Genomic DNA, 20,614 nt, shown 5'->3' on the forward strand with positions numbered 1-20,614 from the left:
AACTTCCATACCACAAAACTTGTAATATCAGTTTGCTGAAATAAAGTCACCAGTATTTAATTCTCCTTTAAAGGGTGTCTTCCATTATTATTATTTTAGAGTGCAATTTAGTCATCAAAGGTTTACTCAGACTCATGTTTATAAATTATATAGGGCAGGGATTCAACTCTTCTGGCCCTACCTGTTCTGAAGAGAGGGAGGGTCATAACCTTGTTGTCGCACCAGGCACCTGCCTTGAAAGGGGATGATTTGTGAACTCCAGGTTCTTAACCTCTTTTAGAAATCTGGGTGAATATAGCGATTTCCCTTTATGACGCAGTCGGAGGAATAATCAGTTGCCTGCTAACAGACACTGTTTTTTTAACCTTCAGAAGCTCATTTGGAATCTTCATTTTTTTCAACTGAGTTTCAGAATCTTGTCTTAATTATATGACATAATAATAGCGGCTTTCCAATTCATCTGTACAATATCGTTTTTTCATTGTGCTGGTCATGGTGGGTTTTTTTTTTTTTTTTTGAGGGGGAGGGGCTACTGCCTTAGATAAATAAAAGCATGGCAGAAAGGAATCTGGTTCACTGACTACTTAAGTCGTAAATTCCAAGTCCTGACTTATATGTTTACATCCCGAGGGTGATGGCTGCGATTCAAGGGCTCATCCAAGTTCACCGGAGTGTAGGGACTTAATGCAAAAGTGGCGAATTTCCCAAGCAGCCCTCAAGTCCTAGCATCCCAAGTGGGTTTCGCCATCATAATGAAAAGGGTGGGGGGTGGGGTAGCAGGTGTTTTCCTTTCTTGGTCCCTACGTTTGGAAGGGAAATATTTTCGGAGTTAAAGTAACTGGCTTGGTCCTATGGAGGTGGTGCTGAACCTCCGAGATGCCAGAGAGGAGGACCACCGTTTCCCTGCCGAATCACGCTTCCCACTCCCAGCGGCTCGCCCACGCGCCCCTTCGCCAAAGCCAAGCAGGAAGATCCACACCGGCGTCCAACCCTGGATATTAAGAGATTCCTGTTGTTGGCAGAGTGGCCTGACTCGATTCTTTTGGGGCGAGATACATTCCAAGAATGTTTCTGTGGTCGGCGAGGAGTGGAAAAATCAGGGATAACAAATATTCTGAGGAAAACTAATAGTTACCAGGATCGCGAGATTCAAACAGGTGACAACAACAACAAAAAAGAACGTGGCAAATGGAGTTCCATGAAGGATGAGCGCACACACCTCTTTCCTTGGCTGACACCAGCCAGAGGCAGCCGTCACTGTAGAGGGGGCTCAGAAGAGAGGGCGCGGGCGGAGCCTGGCTCTGCGCGCTGGAATCCAAAGTAAACACCTCGCAAGCCTACGTTTAGCAAGTGATACTGAACACCACACTCACGTTTAAAAAAAAAAAAAAGTACTGTTTGCAGAGATGAGGGCGAAAACATTTCCCGACTGGAAAATTACTGATCACTAACTAAGGGGCGAGTGAGGTGGGGAGGCAGCGTTAGAAGATTGAAATAATGATCTCTTCCTTTCCTCCTCCCGGTGGACACGGACGGCTGTGCCGGTTCGGTGTGCACTTTGGGGGAACCAGGGTCCCACCTTGGTCACGCCACTTCCTGGCACCTGGCTACTTTCCAGTTAAGTCCCTTTTGGTGGGCTTGACCTATTCGGAGCCTTGGCTTAAAACAACGAGCTATCGTTTGACCTCTACTTCGCCATTTCACCTCTTTATGACTCAGTTTTCCTATCCATAAAGTGGAAAGGAGAGTGCGTAGCTTGTAAAGTGCTTTGAGATGTCTGGTTGAAAGGTGTCTCCGCGCCTCACAGTCCCTCTTCTCTTCTCCCCCCACCAAAGTAAATCTTGAGTCCTTCCTCTCCTTTCCTCGCTCCTTTAAATATTAAAACTATGACTCTCTTCCCATTCTGGCTTCTCTCCGCCTGTTGCAGGAGCAGAGCACTCCTCCAGTCTTCTGCAGCTCCTATTCCTCGCCACCGAATGCTGCGCACCGCCTCCTCTCTATCCCCACCCCCACCAGGCAGGCCGCCCCACGAGGACCCGTGCGAGACCAGGCCCAGCGCCTGCCCCGGCACTGCGGGGCGGGAGCCGGACTCCAGCGTGCGTATGCGAAAGAGGGCGGGCTGGATGAGTCACGCGGATAATCGCGCTCTTCCACAGCGCGCAGAGAGCGCGGCGAGCGCGTACGCGGACAGGGGTGGGGTCGCGTCACTTTCCCCCTAGACCCCATCAGCCTTCTGGGTAGCCAGCTTCGAACCCTGGGAAGCTGACCATGGCAGTGCGGAAGAACTAGTCGCGCAGCCACCGGACCTGCGCCCGCTTCTCCGCGCCCAGCACCGGAGCCATCGCCGCCACCGCCGCCGGCGTCAGCACGGCTCCAGCCCGCCAGCTGCTGGGCTGGCGTCACGACCCAGCCCGGCCCCGCCCGCGCCCCTCCCTCTCCCCCGCCCCCACGTGCGCCGAGTTTGTTTATTTAGCTGCTATGACAACGAGCGGGGGGGCTGAGGGGGGGCGGGGAGAAGAAAGGGAGGGGGCGGGGTCTGACGGCGGACCCTGGCGCGCAGCGGGTAGGAGGCGGGGAAGGAGCTTCCCGAGAAGTTATAAGTAAGAAGCGCGCGGCGGCCGCCGGCAGTTCCCCGGCCCGAGAGAACGAGCGCGGCTGCGGGCGCGCGGGGAACAGAGGCGGTGGCGGGCGGCGGCGGCACCGGGAGCCGCCGAGTGCCCCTCCCCGCCCCTCTGGCCCCCCACCCACCCACCCGCCGGTGGCCCGCGCCCATGGCCGCGCGCGCTCGGCGCAACCCCCAGGACTCCGCGCCCTGCGCCGCCGCCCAGCTCGCAGCTCCGCGCCACCGCGGCCATTCTCACCTGGCGGCGCCGCCCGCCCACCGCCCCGGCCACAGCCCCTGCGCCCACGACGACAGCCGCAGCGACCGCGACAGCGGTGGGGGACGCTGCTGAGTCGAAGAGAACTCAGCCTGGCCACCGGACCTACTTACTCGCCTTGCTGATTGTCTATTTTTATAAGAGTTTACGACTTTTCTAAAACTTTTGTATACAAAGGAACTTTTTTAAAAAAGACGTCTTCAATATATATTTAATCCAAAGAAGAAGAATCTCGGGCAATTGGGTTGTTTCTTTTTTTTTTTCTTTTTGGTTTTTGGCTCCGTTTCTAAGGGTTTTTTTTTTTTTACCCCCCTCTTGACTTTGGGGTTCGGATACCCCAGCTGCTTCGGGCACCCGAGGACCTTCTGGGCCCCACATTAATGAGGTAGGTAAGATGCGAGGCATTGGGTGGGAAGGGGAATCAGTGGGACGCCACTGGAGCAGTGGTGGAGAGTGGCCCTTGACTCCTGCCTCCCTGTGCGCCCCGCAGGCAGCCACCTGGCGAGTCTGACATGGCTGTCAGCGACGCGCTGCTCCCGTCCTTCTCCACGTTCGCGTCCGGCCCGGCGGGAAGGGAGAAGACACTGCGTCCAGCAGGTGCCCCGAATAACGTAAGTGTCACGCAAGGCTACAGGGAGCACCTAGTGGATTTCTGTGGGTGGTACGTGGTGGAGCGGAACCCGGCGGTCACTTAGAGACCCCCGACAAGGGGAAGGAGTGGCCGCCTCGCGGACTCCACAGCCTTCCCAGGATGGCTTCCACGCCCTTGGGTCGGGTACGTGCGTGTGGTCCCTCACTGCGGTGCTGCCAGGGGCGCGCAGGCGGTAGGGTCCGCGCGGCTGGGCCACCCGGCGGGAGTTAGCCAGGTCCCAAGACACCGGCTCGGCCCGAATAAGCTTAGCGCGTAGGCGGCCCGGTGGCAACGGCGCACCGGGAGAGCCGCGGTGTCCCAATTCCGGGGGTGGCAGGAGAGTCTCGGGGATCTGGAAGGGGGAGGGCCCGGGGCTGGCGGTCCGGGGCGCTAGTTCAGGCAGTCAAGAAGACACAACATGCAGACGCATCAGCTTCCCTCGAACCCGGGTGTTGGCAGAGATTGCAGCGTTGGCATCTGGAGTCCCCCAGAGCTTTCTGCCCTGCCCAAGTCTGGGAGGTGCGAGTGCGCTTGGCTCGCCAAGAAGTCACTGCGATGGGTGGTTATAGGGGACCACCATTAACGGTCTCTCTCCAACCCTGTTCCCACAGCGCTGGCGGGAGGAGCTCTCCCACATGAAGCGACTTCCCCCGGTGCTTCCCGGTCGCCCCTACGACCTGGCGGCGGCGACCGTGGCCCCAGACCTGGAGAGTGGCGGAGCCAGCGCTGCGTGCGGTGGAAGCAACCCGGCCCTTCTACCCCGAAGGGAGACGGAGGAGTTCAACGATCTCCTGGACCTAGACTTTATTCTCTCCAACTCATTGTCCCACCAGGAGTCGGTGGCCGCCACCGTGTCCTCCTCGGCGTCAGTCTCATCCTCTTCATCTCCATCGAGTAGCGGCCCTGCCAGCGCGCCCTCCACCTGCAGCTTCAGTTATCCGATCCGGGCCGGGGGTGACCCGGGTGTGACGCCAGGCGGCACCAGTGGCGGCCTCCTCTATGGCCGGGAGTCAGCGCCGCCTCCCACGGCTCCCTTCAACCTGGCGGACATCAACGATGTGAGCCCTTCGGGCGGCTTTGTGGCGGAGCTCCTGCGGCCCGAATTGGACCCAGTATACATTCCGCCGCAGCAACCGCAGCCGCCAGGTGGCGGGCTGATGGGCAAGTTTGTGCTGAAGGCTTCGTTGAGCGCCCCTGGCAGCGAGTACGGCAGCCCGTCGGTCATCAGTGTTAGCAAAGGCAGCCCTGACGGCAGCCACCCGGTGGTGGTAGCGCCCTACAGCAGCGGGCCGCCTCGCATGTGCCCCAAGATCAAGCAGGAGGCGGTTTCCTCGTGTACGGTCGGTCGACCCCTAGAGGCCCACTTGGGCGCTGGACCCCCGCTCAGCAATGGGCACCGGCCTAGCGCGCATGACTTCTCCCTGGGGCGGCAGCTCCCCAGCAGGACTACCCCGACCCTGAGTCCCGAGGAACTGCTGAGCAGCCGGGACTGTCACTCTGCCTTGCCGCTTCCCCCAGGATTCCATCCCCATCCGGGACCGAACTATCCACCCTTCCTGTCCGACCAGATGCAGCCACAGGTCCCACCGCTCCACTACCAAGGTCAGTCCAGGGGATTCTTAGCTGGGGCTGGGGAGCCCTGCGTGTGCTGGCTCTCTGGGGCCCACGACATGATGTTGACCCCACCTTCTTCACCCCTAGAGCTCATGCCACCTGGTTCCTGCCTGCCAGAGGAACCCAAGCCAAAGAGGGGAAGAAGGTCTTGGCCCCGGAAAAGGACCGCCACTCACACTTGCGATTATGCCGGCTGCGGCAAAACCTATACAAAGAGTTCTCATCTCAAGGCACACCTGCGAACCCACACAGGTAGTGTGACAGAAGCTGAGAAAGCAGGCAGATTGGTGTCCCGGGGCTTATAGGATAGCCGTGAACGCACTCCTTTGGGTGCTTGTGGTATATATATGTATAATCTCCTTCATCTCCTGGATCACAGGAGAGGACAGCAAACCGGGCCTTTTGCTTGATGGATGATATCTGCTTGAATATGCAGTTTTGTTAGGTCTTTAAAAGGCAGGGAGATTCCCAGCGGTATGTGGGCCTCTCCTTAGTTGGGCAAAGCGTTGATCTAGTAATCAGGAAATTATACTTTGCCCTGCAAAAATTGATGGCTTTTTTCTTAAATCAAATTTTAATTTTCTAAATTATTCTCTTTTCAGGCTCACCTTCCTGTTAGTTCTAGTTTAAATAATTAGATTTTATTCAAATTCCAATAATTAACTATTAAGGTTCTTGGAGTTCCTAAAATCATTTAGATAATAGTGTTCATTTAAAAAAAAAACAGAATTGGCAGTACATTGGGGGGAAAAAGAGGGATAGGATACTTTTTTGGGGCAGAGACAGCATCAATATTTCCAAGTTCATTGACACCACTATGATGTCTTGGATTTAAAACAAGAAAACATTAACCTGATAGCAATGTGGATGTGGGCGGTTTGTGTGTTTTCACTGCTTAAGTACTGTTTCCCTAAAAACAGAGCAAATGCTTATTAACTATTACTGATGTGAAATTTAATGTGGCCCTTTAGTGGTTTATAAAGAGATTTCTAGATTCTTTCACAAGGGGGCATCTGGGGAGTTGATGTTAGTATCTGGCCTCCTGTTATAATAGAGGTCACTTCTTTATTCTGGCCATGGCTTCAGCAGCTTTTTTCCCCCCATTTCCCTTTACAGGTGAGAAACCCTACCATTGTGACTGGGATGGCTGCGGGTGGAAATTTGCCCGCTCTGATGAACTGACCAGGCACTACCGCAAACACACCGGGCACCGCCCGTTCCAGTGCCAGAAGTGCGACCGGGCCTTTTCCAGGTCGGACCACCTGGCCTTACACATGAAGAGGCACTTTTAAATCCCAAACAGTGGATATGACCCACACTGCCAGAAGAGAATTCAGTATTTTTTTTTAACCTTTCACACACCCTCTTCCCCCGGGGGAGGAGCCCAGCTGACAAGCACTACAATCATGGTCAAGTTCCCCAGGAGTCAGCTTGTGAAGGAACGGATGATCAGTAGAAAGGAGGAATGAAAAAGACAAATCAAAGGACTGACTGACGGGTCTGTGACTGGATCTTCTATCATTCCAATTCTCAATCCAACTTGAACATGCCTGGACTTACAGAATGCCAAGGGGTGACTGGAAGTTTGGATATCAGGGTATAAATTAGATCCGAGAGTTGGGGGTGGGGGGAGGGAAGACCAGAATTCCCTTGAATTGTGTTTCCATGCAATATTAAGCATAAAGATCACCTTGTATTCTCTTTGCCTTCTAAAAGCCATTATTATGATGTTAGAAGAAGAGGAAGAAATTCAGGTACAGAAAAAATGTGGTTTTTAATAGCCATCGCGATGGTGCTTGGTGAGTCTTGGTTCTAAAGGTACCAAACGAGGAAGCCAAAGTTCTCAAACTGCTGCATACTTTGACAAGGAAAATCTATTTTTGTCTTCCGATCTACATGTATGACCTAAGTCAGGTAAATACGCCTGGTTTACTTCTTTTACATTTTTTATGCAGACAGTCTGTTATGCACTGTGGTTTCAGATGTGCAATAATTTGTACAATGGTTTATTCCCAAGTATGCCTTAAGCAGAACAAATGTGTTTTTTTTCTATATAGTTCCTTGCCTTAATAAATATGTAATATAAATTTAAGCAAACTTCTATTTTGTATATTTGTAAACTACAAAGTAAAAAAATGAACATTTTGTGGAGTTTGTATTTTGCATACTCAAGGTGAGAATTAAGTTTTAAATAAACCTATAATATTTTATCTGAACCATGATTTCATTGTTTTTGTTGTGGAGAATCATGTAACAGATTTCAGTTTATACATTGGGGTAGAGGGCATCTGAGAAGCATGTTAAAAAGCCAACTTGTTCTGAACAGAGGTTGTAAAAGACTTAGTTTTACAATCAGTACTACCAGAGCTGAGTACTGAAAATTATCAAATTTAGAAAACATCTGGTCTGGGTTGCTCTACAAATGTACGTAAAACTACACAAGAGCAGTTTTCTTATTTGAATGTGATTTCCCAGGTAGAAACAGCTCAATTATTCTGTTCAGTTTTAATATGAGTGTTTATCAATAAACATACACATTCCAGGTCCACATTTAAAAATATCTTCATGGTTTGTCTTTAAAATAAGTGAAAATATACAAGTTTTGTCTCTCTGGAGGCCCGCTGTTGTGCTCCCCACAAATTTTGAGTAACAAAGGAATCTTCCTCAGGCAGACAACCATAACAACAGTTCCACAGTGCCCTCCTGAGGATTAAAGGATCTATTCATTCTGTTTGTGACAGGGTGTGTGTGTGTGATCCCCAAAGAGGTCTGGAACAGCTTCTAGCAGATTATTTTAAAACTTCCTCAACTCCTCTGAAGACAGAAACTGACTAGAAAATTAAAAATTAACTCATTCATGGTGCTGGGAATGTGGCTCAGTAGTAGACTCTGCCTAAGTTTCTTGTTTGATTCCCCAGCACCTTCAAAATTATTTGAATTAACAAAACTAATTATAAATTTTAAATTTTTAAATGGTGTTTTTGCAAGTTCATAGCATTTTATTTCTGGGATTTTTTTTGTTCTAATTAGTTATGCATGACAATAGAATGCACTATGACACATCATCATACATAAATGGAGTATAACTTCCCATTCTTCTGGCTGTACATGTTGTAGAGTTACACCAGTCATCTAGTCATATCTGCACATGGGGTCATAATGTCCAATTCATTCTACTATCCTTCATACCCCTCTCCCCTCCATTCCCCAATGCCTAATCCAAAGTAACTATTCTTCCCTAGCCCTCCCCTCAATATTTCTGTAGTTTTTTTAAGTTTCAAAACTGCACTATTCTTTTTTTTTTAATTAATTTTTATTGTAGGTTGTTCAAAACATTACATAGTTCTTTATATATCATATTTCACACTTTGATTCAAGTGGGATATGAGCTCCCATTTTTACCCCATATACAGATTGCAGAATCACTTCAGTTGCACAACCATTGATTTACATATTGCCATTCTGGAGTCTGTTGTATTCTGCTGCCTTTCCTATCCTCTACTATAAAACTGCACTATTCCAATCTCAAGTGTCTTGAAGTGGGTGCCCAAGAGAGTCAAGTAAATTCATTTGTGGCTGTCACAAAATGGAAAAGCATTTGTGACACTTGTTGACACCACAATGGTGATATGAGTGACTAATAAAATCAGGGGAGCAGAGCTGACTGTCATTTTCCTTAGAGTGCTTATTAACTGTCCATTATATCTAGTGTCCAGAGGTGTGTTGGCTCCATTGTTCACTTATGAATGGAATGAAAAGAAATTCTCGAGAGGCTCGTGGTGGATCAACACAAGGTATTGTCTTTGGCTTTTAGGAGTCCAGCCCAACTGGAAAGCAAGGCATGTGTCTTTGCTTAAAAGAAAACAGGTGCATCAATAGGATGGAATTTTATGTGGCCAAGAACATATTCAAAGCATACTTAATGACATAGAAAATGCTCATGGTATGTTAAGTGGAAAAAAAGCAGGATAGAAGACTATTAAAATTTCAAATGTGTGCCTTTCTTTGTGTGTGGGGGGGGAGGGTATAAAAAAATTGAAAATTAACAATTAATTAGTAATTAAGAGAAAAACCTGGAAGGAAATACCAAAATATTAAATTTTCCTTTTCTGCAGTTTCTAAATATTCTAAATCAAGTGCAATATGTAAGGAGAATTTTTTAAAAATTAAAAATATTTAGACTTTTTTTCAAAAGAGTAAAGTTATGGACACATTTTCCTTGGTATTAAATTGTGTTTGTTGTTCTTAAAATAATCCACTTATACAGAAATTTCTTGCAAAGTGTTGATGTATGAATATGTTTATTGAGTGATTGTTGCCATCTTTTCCGCTAAGTGCCTGTTACCCCATAGAAGAACATCATGATAAACTGTCAAAACATTTTAAATTGATTAAAATTTTTCTGATGTCATAGGGAAACATGCTACACATTAACTTTTTGTAACCTGAGAAAGAGAGCTTCAATATCAAAAATGAATGAGGAAGATTTCCCCAAAATGTAACAGAACAAAATGCTATTTAACACACAAATAGTTCAACTATTTGCTCTTACACGTATCAGTTCTGCACTCCTAGGTGTACAGTCATTACGGTGTTACAGAGCCATTTACACTGTATAATAAAAGAGCACCTAATAATTGAGATGCCTGCTTATTATAATTTTTTCCTTATGACATTTAATTTTATATGGCTTGTGTGCATACAACCACAAAGGATTAACAATAGTGGTTTCTAGCAAAATATTCTTTTGACAAGCATACATACCTGACTCTTCCAACCATGTTTCGATTTGTAAAACTAAAACTGGACTTTCACCATCACAAGTATGGTCGGGGAATAATTCTTTTCAAAAATTATTCCTAATTTTAGAAATGGAGATTAACAGTTTTTACATTCAATTTCTTTTACTTTTTTTTTTTTTTTTGTACCGGGGATTGAACCCCGGGGAGTTGAACCACTGAGCCACTTGGCCAGCCCTTAAAATTTTTATTTTGAGAGCTGGAGTTGGAGTTAAGTGGTAGAGTGATTGCCTAACAAGCATGCATGAGGCGCACTGAGTTCAATCCTCAGCACCAAATAAATATAAAATAACGATATTGTGTCCACCTAAAGCTCAAAACTAATTTTTTTTCTTTTAAATTTTTGAGACAGTGTCTCACTAAGTTGTTTAGGGGTTGCTAAATTGCTAAGGCTGGCTTTGAACTCAGGATCCTCCTGCCTCAGCCTCCCGAGCCACTGAAATTATAGGCATGTGCCACCTCACCCAGCCTACATACAGTTTTTTTATATATGAGGAAGCCTAAGTGAGGCCATCTTTATATTATAGAAACAACTCCACAGAGAAAATATTAAAATAAGCAATAAGCCGGGTACAATGATCCACACCTGTAATCCCAGAGTCTCAGGAGGCTGAGACAAGAGGATTGCAAGTTCAAAGCCAGCTTCAGCAAATTAGTGAGACCTGTTTCAGTAAAAAATAAAAAGGGCTGGGAATGTAACTCAGTGGCTAGGTGCCCCTGGGTTAAATCCCCAGTAGCCAACTGAAATAAGATAAAATAAAACATGCAGTGGTGGTACCTGATAAATTTTGTTATATGGGAGTATATGAATTTCGTAGCCTGCATCAGCCAACCTGTTGTATGTGCTTCTGACACTGCATTGAGCACAACTCACACGCATAGACAGATTTGTAGGCCAGATCCTCCCTGCACACACACCTCCCTCTCTCTCCCCATTATATAGACATAGGCACCTCCAAGGTCTACATAAACCCATTTATGATTTTATCATTTTTGTCATTATATTAATTATTTCTTTTATTTTACGTATTTGCTTTAGTTCTTAGCACCCTCCACAGGTTATTGTATATTGACATGGTTTTATAGTATAGAACTGAAGGTATGTCTGCCTCCTAAAAGTTATTTATAAAACTATATTGTTCACACAGAACCATTCAATATTTCACATAAAACCACTACAGCCTGTTCTCAGAGCAGAACACAGTGTTTAACCCTAGAAAACAATTGTCAAAATCAGAATGCTGTATGAAAGTAAAAGTTGTTTTTGTTGTTGTTTTTACTTTTTTTTTTTTTTTTTTTTTTTACATTAAGTGAAACTAAAAAGTTGGAAACAACCTTTGGGCACAAGGTATTGGTATTCAAATACCAAAAGCCAAAATAAATCTTAGTGAATTTCTCACCATCTCTTGAAAAATGAATGAACTCTTAAATCCTTTTGAAGTGCTTAGTGCTTCAAGGCCTTTGTCAGTGTCAAAACAGAGCAGGGAGGGAGAGAGAGAGAGAGAGAGAGAGAGAGAGAGAGAGAGAAACCAACTGCTAAACTATTGGCAAAAACACGGAAAATCTTTCAGGCTGGTATCAAGATTGCTGCAGCCAGGTGACTTGTTTGGGGAGGGAGGGGCGCTGGCCCATCAGTCAAATTGCTTCTCTGAAACCTCGTCCATTCTGCAACCATCCTTTTAATCGTTTTTTTTGTTTGTTTGTTTTTTTCAGGATGTCCTTGATATAGTATCACTTTTCTGATTGCTTTAGTCTCCTCAACACCTAGATGAGTCAGCATTTTACAGCAGGTCCACCCAAATGTCCTTCTCCGCTTGTTCTTAGAGGAAAAGGAGGAAATAAACAGAAACTCAATTTAATTACAAGAAAATGTAAATTCACGCTTACCTGGTCCCTTTGAGAGCTCCTCCAAGTTCACCTAACAGCATTTTTCACTGATGAAACATAATAATTAAGAGGATACCACAGAGTGTTAGGACATTAGCTACATTTGTTATGCTTTTATGTTTCTTTCCTGTCAGTGTTACATGTTATCTGAGCAAAGCAGGAAATAAGAGAAATGGGTTTTTTTGTTCTGTTTTGTTTTGTTTAATGGAGCCTAGGTGGATGGAAGGGGAAGGGAGAATAGAGCCCTGAGTTTGGCAATTATCTAGTTAAATCAACTACAGCAAACAGTCAAACCTGTCCAATCTGAGGCCAGGAGATGGAGTGGATTATCTCATATAGAATATTTTAATCTGTACTGATGCTGTGTTACTACATAGTGGCCAAATCCCCATGACACACAACCAAGGTAGTCAGCTGCTACACCTGAACACCCACATAAAAGCCTTTAAAGTAGATAATAACTACAGAGAAATTGAAGGCAGCCTAGACACACACTTGCTGAAAGCCTGAGAAATTAATAAATTGGTGCAAACTACAAAATCAGAGTGTTCTAGATTCAACCAGAAAGGGTTCTGAGGACAAGGGGCAGGCACGCCTTGTGTCTAGACAATCCAGGTCCCTTTTTGTTGGTATATAATAGTCCCTTACTTCTGCACAGCACCGTGAGCTTTTTTTTTCTGAAGTATTTGCAACTTGGGTTACGTAATTGATCCTCACACCAAGAGGCAGAGGAAAGAATTTTTTTCCCCGCCCCTCTGCCCACTATACAGATTGAAAATCGGAAGTTCCTTTCACAGGTTAGCATTCTGTTTTCATTCCTGCTGACACACTCAAAGTACTCCTCCTGTAATACTTTAGTCTTCATCTGCTGGGCAGGTAGGACTACAGGCAAAACAGATACACACCCACTTCAGAAGAATTTGCTAACATCCAGGTTCTTCCAGTAAACCCGTTTAGAATCACTAGCCCGAGACTTTCTGTCTCCATATCAGTGTGCTACTTCCTTTGTCAAGGAAGCCTGGGGGAAGCCTAAGGTTCCTGCACCTTGTTTCTCAACCCAGTTAGGAACTGGCTCACTGTGCCACGCACATGATCTTCCAGTTCTGAGCTGGAAAAAAAGGGTCTCATTTCTGACCCCGCCTCTGGCCTGGCGCACAGAGCTGTCCTGGTCATACAGATCCAGTCACCCCTTCCATCCCCCATTCTTTAACTTGCCAATCCCCAGGGCCTATGGATGTACCCATTTAACGTGGTCATTCCTGCAATGATTGCCCCCGCCTACTTGTCTAGTATCCTCTCCAGTCACACCTTAGATAAACTGGCCATGCTAAACTCTCAGGCCCAAGTGCACCTTGCCTTTCCTTGAAGACATCTGCTGCCTCTGGAAAGACCCGTATTTGCCTAATCAGGGCCCCTGTGTCCCTTGAAGTCTAGCCCAACTAGACAACTCTGGGGGCCCAGCGTGGTGGAGAACGCCTGTAATCCCAGCAACTCAGAGGCTGAGGCAGAAGGATTGCCAGTTGGAGGGCCAACCTCAGCAACTTAGCAAGGCCCTAAGCAATTTAGCAAGACCCTGTCTCAAAAAATAAAAAGGGCTGGGGGTGTGGTTCGGTGGTTAAGCCCTCCCAGGTTCAATCCCTGGTACACTCTGTGCTACTTGCTTTAGATCTGTCAACACATATCCTTATATATTACAAGGCTTGATGGGTCTGGCTCTCCCAACAGATATGAACTTTTGGAACACACTGGAAGCGTTCCTTTTTTTTTTTTTTTTTTTGGTTGCTAAATACCCATAGGTTCTGGACTCAATTGAATACAATTAATCATTAATTGAATATTTAGCCAAAGAAAAACCTGGCCTCTCCTTTTAGAGGATTCTTCCTGGCCAGGTGATTCTCTGCATTGATTCTGAAAAGAGTTTCATTTGTTTGAGGGGTTTCCTCTTTGTTGGGGAAAGCAAATCTGTGTCCGGCGACTGGTGGGGCTGGTTAGGAGGAGCTGCAGGGACCATACAGTACTTACAAGGAATGGTTGCAGATCACTGGGCAGGTTCTCCAGGAAGCCAAAACTGGGGGAAAGGAGATATTTTATCCTTTTCCTTGGAATGACTGTCATTCCTTTCAAGGGAAAAGTATGTGTACTAAGAAACTGAACAAACAAGACTTTAAAAAAACCGTGCCTGATGCAGGGCTCAGTGGTGTAGGCCTATAATCCAGATGATTTGGGAGCTTGAGGCAGGAGAATTGCAAGTTCAAGACCAGCCTCATCAATTTATCAAGGTCCTAGGGCTTAGTGAGACCCTGTTTCAAAATATAACATTGAAGAAGGGGCTGGGATGTTGCCAAACATAAACCAAAAAAAAAAAAAAAAACAAAACCTGCACCTTAAAAACTTCATGAGGGCTAGGGATGGGGGATGGGGGATGTCAGATGTAGCTCTTGTCCCATGGGCACAAGGCCTTGGGTTGGATCCCAGCCCTGGGGATTTAAAAAGCTTCAAGAAAGCTCTTTCCATTCTACTCTAGGCTACTGGGTGGGCAGACCCCTCTTTCTGCTTGGGTGACAGTAGTTTTCCGATGTCTGGACTAGTCAAATACACTGACTCTGAAAACTAGGGCATGAGATTGACAAATGCCTCTGCCCCTGAGGCACAGCTACACTCAGGGAGGAATAGATAACAGGTGACAAGGACCGGAGCTGTACGATTCCATAGGAATCTAAGCAGGAAAGGGGCTTCAAGAAGATTAAATTCAAATTGAAAACTAAGGCCTGGGTAAAGGTCTGGGCTTGTTCAAGGTCACATTAAGCTGGCCCTGAGCAGTGAGCACTGCCTTGATCCGGTTTAGCAGGCCACGTGGACGGTTCCCTCCTCTCTAGTGCAGCCAAGACGGGCATGTGCACTGAGGTCCCCCTGGAGAATACAGGAGCCCTTCTCTCAGTTGTGACATAGCCTGCCACCTTTGTTCTGCTGTCTCTTTCCATGCAATTCCATTCCAACATGTGGAATCTAGTCAAGGGCCCACCTTGCTAGCCATTATGCAAGGGCAGGAGAACAAAACACAAGTAAGAATGCATAAAATGTGCCATCTACAGATATTTTTCCTTAGTACAACTGCTCTGCGAAAAGTACTTGGTGTATATTCAATGAAAAGCCCAATCCCAGTCCTTGTTTAAAAAAAAAAAAATTATCTCTTTCAGGAAAGTTCTTTGAAAGACTCAACCACAACCACATTCACTGTAACAACACGCACCATCTTTCCACGCATGTGTGTGTGTGTGTGTGCGCGTGTGTGCGCGCGCGTGTGCTAGGAATTGAACCCAGAGTCTCACACATGCTGGGCAAGTGTTCTACCCCTGAGTTATACCTCCAGCCCCCTTAAATTTTGAGACCAGTCTCCCTAAATTGTCCAGGCTGACCTTGAATTTATGGTCCTCCTGCCTCAGCCTCCAGAGTAGCTGCCCCCTTCACCCAGCTCCTCTACAATTTTCTTGATCACTTATTATTTTAGATACTTTCAACTTGTTTATCGGGTGCATGTTAAATCATGTTAAAACGCGTTATTCAGGTTCAGCATGAAGATTTGGGCCTTATTCACAACAATATTACAAACCTCAGCTGGAATGAATGATTCAGGCAGAATGGAACTTAATCTTTTTTTGAGTCTTTAACCCAAGAAACACCTTGGGTTACTATGGTTTGGGGATTGCTTACCTAGATCACGGGAACAAATTGATTCTCTTTTAAACACAATTAGCCTTATAGCTAGGGAGCATAACTAGCTTCCTAGGACTCTCCTGGTGCCAAAGCCTGGAGAGAGGAGGAGGCCTTACCTGGGGGATTCTTTGCATAGAAGACTTTGTTAAGCAAAGTCACTCTGCTGTGGGAGTCTGATTTGCAATTGGTGCCTTTGTCAAAGGATTAGAAGATCCCTATTGTTTAATGTTTGGACCTCAATTTGCATTTGGAAACACATGACCTCTTCCAGGTTTGGTTCTCCTCTATTTTCGTTTTCTTGTCCCCGTACACAGTTGATACTGCATGTTAAACACTTGATAAAACTGCTTGGCCAAATGTTTGCAGTAATTAAGGAAGTGAAGTCAGTTGGCTTTCTCTGTGAACGATGGAGTCTACCTGGGCCCCAGCAATACTGAGCCAGTAATCTATTTGGCAACTGACAAATAATTCATAGGCTGCCTTCTACACGTTTCATTTATTTCCTTAATTAGAATTTATGGGACATTGTTCCCATTGAGAGAAAGTTCTACAGAGATATTGTCAGACAGTGGATCTGTAAAAGGAACTGAAGGAGAGAAAAAAAAAAAATCCTTTCTGTCTGCCTCGGACATATTTGAACACTTCTGTTCAATGCCTTTCCTTTATAAATAAAGGTTTGAGAAAGAATTATTTTAGGTTTGCCATAACAATACTCTCATCTCTACCTGATGTTTAACTACCTGTCCTTTGGTAAACAATTTTTAACTAACATTTGCTTTGACAATGTTCCCAGATTGGCAACATAAAACCTGGAATAGAAACTTTTTGTGAGGAAGGCAATTTCACAGATTGTGGGTTTAGACCATGTGGTTTGTTTGTTTGTTTGTTTTCTTTTTAACTCTTCAGTGTCTCTCTTCTTTTCCTTTGTCATCAACCACAGGAAATCATTTCCTGCTTGTCAGGATGAATATACTGGGGAATCTGGATTTGAGAATTGCTGGCTGGGCTGGGCTGTGGCTCAGTGGTAGAGCACTTGCCTAGCATGTGTGAGGCACTGGGTTCGATTCTCAGCACCACATATAAATAAATAAATAAAATAAAGATCCATCAACTATATATATATATATATAGTTATATGTTGTTGGCTGAATGACTTGGAGGTAAATGGAGACTAGAAAAGTGAATTCACATTCATTAAGCACCTATGGTATGCCAAGAACTTTGTTAGGTGCTTGGAGATTTGTTATACCTATTTTGTAGAGAAGAAGACAAAAGCCCAGAGGAATCAACCAACTGGTCCAAGGTCACACAGCTGTGAATGGAATCCAGGTCTGCTTAACTCCAAAGCCCAGATTCTCACTGCTATATCACACTCTTTCAGATAAAGTTAAGCTCCTCACCTCCTAGGAATGTGTGCTGGTTTCTCAATCTAAACAGGATGATGTTTGGTGCACACAAAGCTACACGGGCAAGATTGACCTAACCCAACCTTTTTTCTAATAGAGACAAGCAATCTTATCTGTCATTCTATTAAAAATACCCTACATTCCTCTAGGCTCCAGCTGGGACAATGGATTTAAGAAAAGTCTTTATTTCTGCATCAAAACATCCCCATAGACTCTACCAAATCACAAGAATAAATAAGCCATGGCCCTTCTTCCCAGGTCTTTTATTCACGAATTTCAAAGCATTTGACACATGTATTCAAATGATTAGAACAAGGACTAGCAGCCCTGTGTGTAGTTGGACCAATTGAAGGTGAGCTTAGGGAGGTATCTTGCTGAAGGTCACCCACTCTGGGGCCCCCTCCAGCACAGAACGCAGGGAGAAGTTAGCCACTAGGAGCGGCACATGTGAGCTCCATCTTTTGAGCCTGCAAACTCAGCCATAGCCCATGGGAAACAGTCCTGTTGCTTGCCCATCTTCCAAAACTCTTTGCCAACATTCTTCTAATGCTCCCAATAACTAAAGATAATCCCTTTTCCCCTAACCAGGATCTCAACCTAAAATAGATCTGGGCATGTGCCACTGGGCATGAACAAATGACTCAGGGAGTCATTTCAGATCTCAGCAGCAGGGAAGCTCTGCAGAGCACAGGGGCCGGATCGAGGAGCAAAGGAACTACAGGGCTGGGAAGTGCACCCTTTTCCCAAAGCCTCCTTTGCATAAATGGAGAAGCTGAGGCCCTTGCAGAACTTCATTCTAGGCCAAGACTCCCTGACCTCCATCATCAGCCTGCAGAGGAGGTGTCAGAGTGACCAGTGAGGCAAGACCCAGAGGTCCCTTGTGACAAATGGTACACAGCTTTTTGTGAGAGGTGTGTTCAGCATCAGGGAAAGCCGGAGGAGGGGGAGTCTCCCAGAACGTGCTGATTTGAGATCTTGTCTACATAGAAGTTTTGTGTGGCATTGTTGTTTTTTGTTTTGTTTTTCTTGTTGCTTTGCTTTTCTCCTTTAGTTTCCTCATTGGCCATTAGGTTATTGGTCTTGTTTTTGGTACTGGGGACTGAACCTGGGAGTGCTTTTCCACTAAGCTACATTCCCCAGCCTTTTTTTATTTTTATTTTTATTTTGAGACAGGGCCTCCCTCAATTTTGGGGGCTGGCCTTGAACTTGGAATCCTCCTCTTTCAGCCTAGTCACTAGGATTACAGATGTGCACCACTCACTGTACCTGGCCATCCATTAGGCTGATATCTAATTCTTCCTGACCAACAAGGGATATCCTTAGAACAGAGTACTATGCTTCCTTAAAGTTATTGAGTAAATGACAATAAATAAGGGCAAACATTTATTAAGATGTACTCCATGCTGTTCAGTATTTTAGGTGTTCTTCTCAGTTCCCCCAATGACCCTCTGAGACAGGAATAACTATTCTAATTTTAAGGATGAGGGATCTGGGGCTGGGGATGTGGCTCAAGCGGTAGCGCGCTCACTTGGCATGTGTGCGGCCCAGGTTCGATCCTCAGCACCACATACAAACAAAGATGTTGTTGTGTCCGCCAAATATATATATATATATATATATATATATATATATATATATATATATATATATATTAAAAATTCTCTCTCTCTACCGCTCTCTCTCTCTCGCTCTCTCTTAAAAAAAAAAAGGATGAGGGATCTAATGTTTAAATAATCTAACTGGAATCCAAATATATATATATATATACCATGAAACTGGAATATAAACCTGACTCTACCAAGCCCACATGCTCTTGAGCAATATAGTCTTCATATGCAGAAGAATGTCCAGAAGTTAATGGGCAGGGGCTTATATAGTATGACCTAACTTGGTAAAATCTATCTGTTCAGGTGTTTAGGGGTATATTTGTATTGGGAAATGTCTGGAGAGGCTGTTCAATGAAAATTCTTGGAGTGGCCTTTCCTGTCTGCACTAAAAGAGCCCTCCAGTCCTGCCCCTGCTATCCTCTATCTCTTTAACTTGATTTCCCCCAGGACACCTACCTGGAATGCAATACATTCTGAAAGTATTTATTTATAGCTCCCTTCCATCATGAGGGGGAGGACAGTGCTTGACAAAGTGTGCTTGGCACTTAGTAGATACTCAATAAATATTTGTCAAATGGAAAGAAGGCACCAGACTCTTAATGATGGTTGTTATTCTCTCTCTCCCTCTTTTTGTCATGTAGGGATTGAACCCAGGGGCTCGTATGTAAATATTATCTACCACTGAGCTGCTTCCCCAGTCCCTTTTTAATTTGATTTTGAGACATGATCTCTCTAAGTTGCCCAGGCCAACCTCAAGCTTGCAATCCTCCTGCCTTGGCCTTAGTAGCTGGGACTACAGGTGTGCACAATGGCTCTCTCATGCTCTATCTCCCTCTGTCAAACAGGGAACAGTTTAGACTCTTCAGACTGAAGCAGATGTAGTTTTTATTTCCCAGGTTTCATCTGAACTCCTTTGAGTTAAAAAAAAAAAAAAAAAATCCATTCCACTTAAAGGTGGAGAACCTAAAATGATCTACTTTCAAATGCAGAAAGGTGAACTTCCCCTTTTTTACAGTAACTTCTCTGGAGCTGAGGGCTCCTTTGGATTGCTAAAGAGAAGACCACAGGAGAGCTGCTTAGATAAACTTGTTTTGAATCAAAAGGTAATCACCAGTGTTTCAACTGCTAATTCACTTAGTGTCCCAGTCCTTCAGAAGGCTTTTCCTAGCACCATTTTCAAAAGATAAACCCTCTCCTGACCAGACTCAATTGAGACAATTGACGGTAGAGGAAGAGATTGGCGGGAAGTTGTTTTTGAGATGAATGACCCCCTATCTGGCCCAAGTGAAAATGAATGGGACATTTGAAGGGCACTGATAGGAGTTGTTTGGGTTTTATCCTGATGAGAAGCTCCCTCCTTCCTCTTTCAAAAATGAATAAGCTGTGAAGGGAGTCACATTCAACTTGCCCAGGTCTTCAAGCCACGTGGCCTTGACCTTGCTTTTGCACTTGGTCTAGTCACATTCAGCTGGGGGGTTGCCATCGAGCCCCCCCCCCTTCACTTGTGTCCTTCTGAAGGGTGACTTCTGTCCCATCAGCGGTTTCAAGAGCCCTGGAAAAGCCAGAAGCAAAGTGTCCCTGCATTCCTCCAAGTCAAAGGGCTGCTTTGGCTGGCTTCCTTCTTTCCCCAACCAGAACCAAGCTCCTATATAAAATTCATAAATTCTTGGCAGGAAAGAAATCCTCCCATTGGAAGGAACAGATGTTCTACGAGTAACTTTTGCCATGATACGCTGTTCCTAATATCGGTCTTAAAGTGTGTGATTAAAAAAAAAAATAAATGTCAACATGTTCTGGGCAGTTTTTCCATATCCATCTGTGGCATGCACATCACCAACCCTCCCACTGCCTCTTTTTAAATTTCCAGAGAGTAATTGGGAATTGGAAAGACATTAAAAAGTGAAAGCAGAAAATCCAATCCAACAAGTATGCTAATGTATAACCTAAAAAAGAGTCACTCCCTCCCAGTTGCGAATCTCGAAACGTCCTTCTTAGAACTTGGAATGGGCCAGACTTTTTCTAACAAGGCAATTAATTATGACCAATTAACACGGTGGGGTCATTGCTATTAGCAGAA

General features: G+C 45.3%; 1 protein-coding gene across 2 annotated transcripts; it reads left to right on the forward strand.

Moving 5' to 3' along the window:
* Nucleotides 1-2,645: 2,645 nt before the first annotated feature.
* Nucleotides 2,646-6,748, forward strand: Klf4 (KLF transcription factor 4). 2 transcript variants are annotated; one of them, XM_076843210.2, is made up of 5 exons: nt 2,646-3,264; nt 3,370-3,490; nt 4,122-5,112; nt 5,212-5,376; nt 6,241-6,748. In XM_076843210.2, the coding sequence occupies exons 1-5, from the start codon at nt 3,260-3,262 to the stop codon at nt 6,414-6,416; spliced, it is 1,458 nt and encodes a 485-aa protein (XP_076699325.2). In that variant the 5' UTR covers nt 2,646-3,259; the 3' UTR covers nt 6,417-6,748. The 2 variants fall into 2 exon arrangements, with proteins under 2 accessions (XP_076699325.2, XP_076699324.2); XM_076843209.2 differs by having other exon boundaries at nt 4,122-5,376.
* Nucleotides 6,749-20,614: the final 13,866 nt, after the last annotated feature.

This window comes from Callospermophilus lateralis, chromosome 2 (assembly GCF_048772815.1).
Source record: "Callospermophilus lateralis isolate mCalLat2 chromosome 2, mCalLat2.hap1, whole genome shotgun sequence".
Classification (NCBI taxonomy): domain Eukaryota; kingdom Metazoa; phylum Chordata; class Mammalia; order Rodentia; family Sciuridae; genus Callospermophilus; species Callospermophilus lateralis.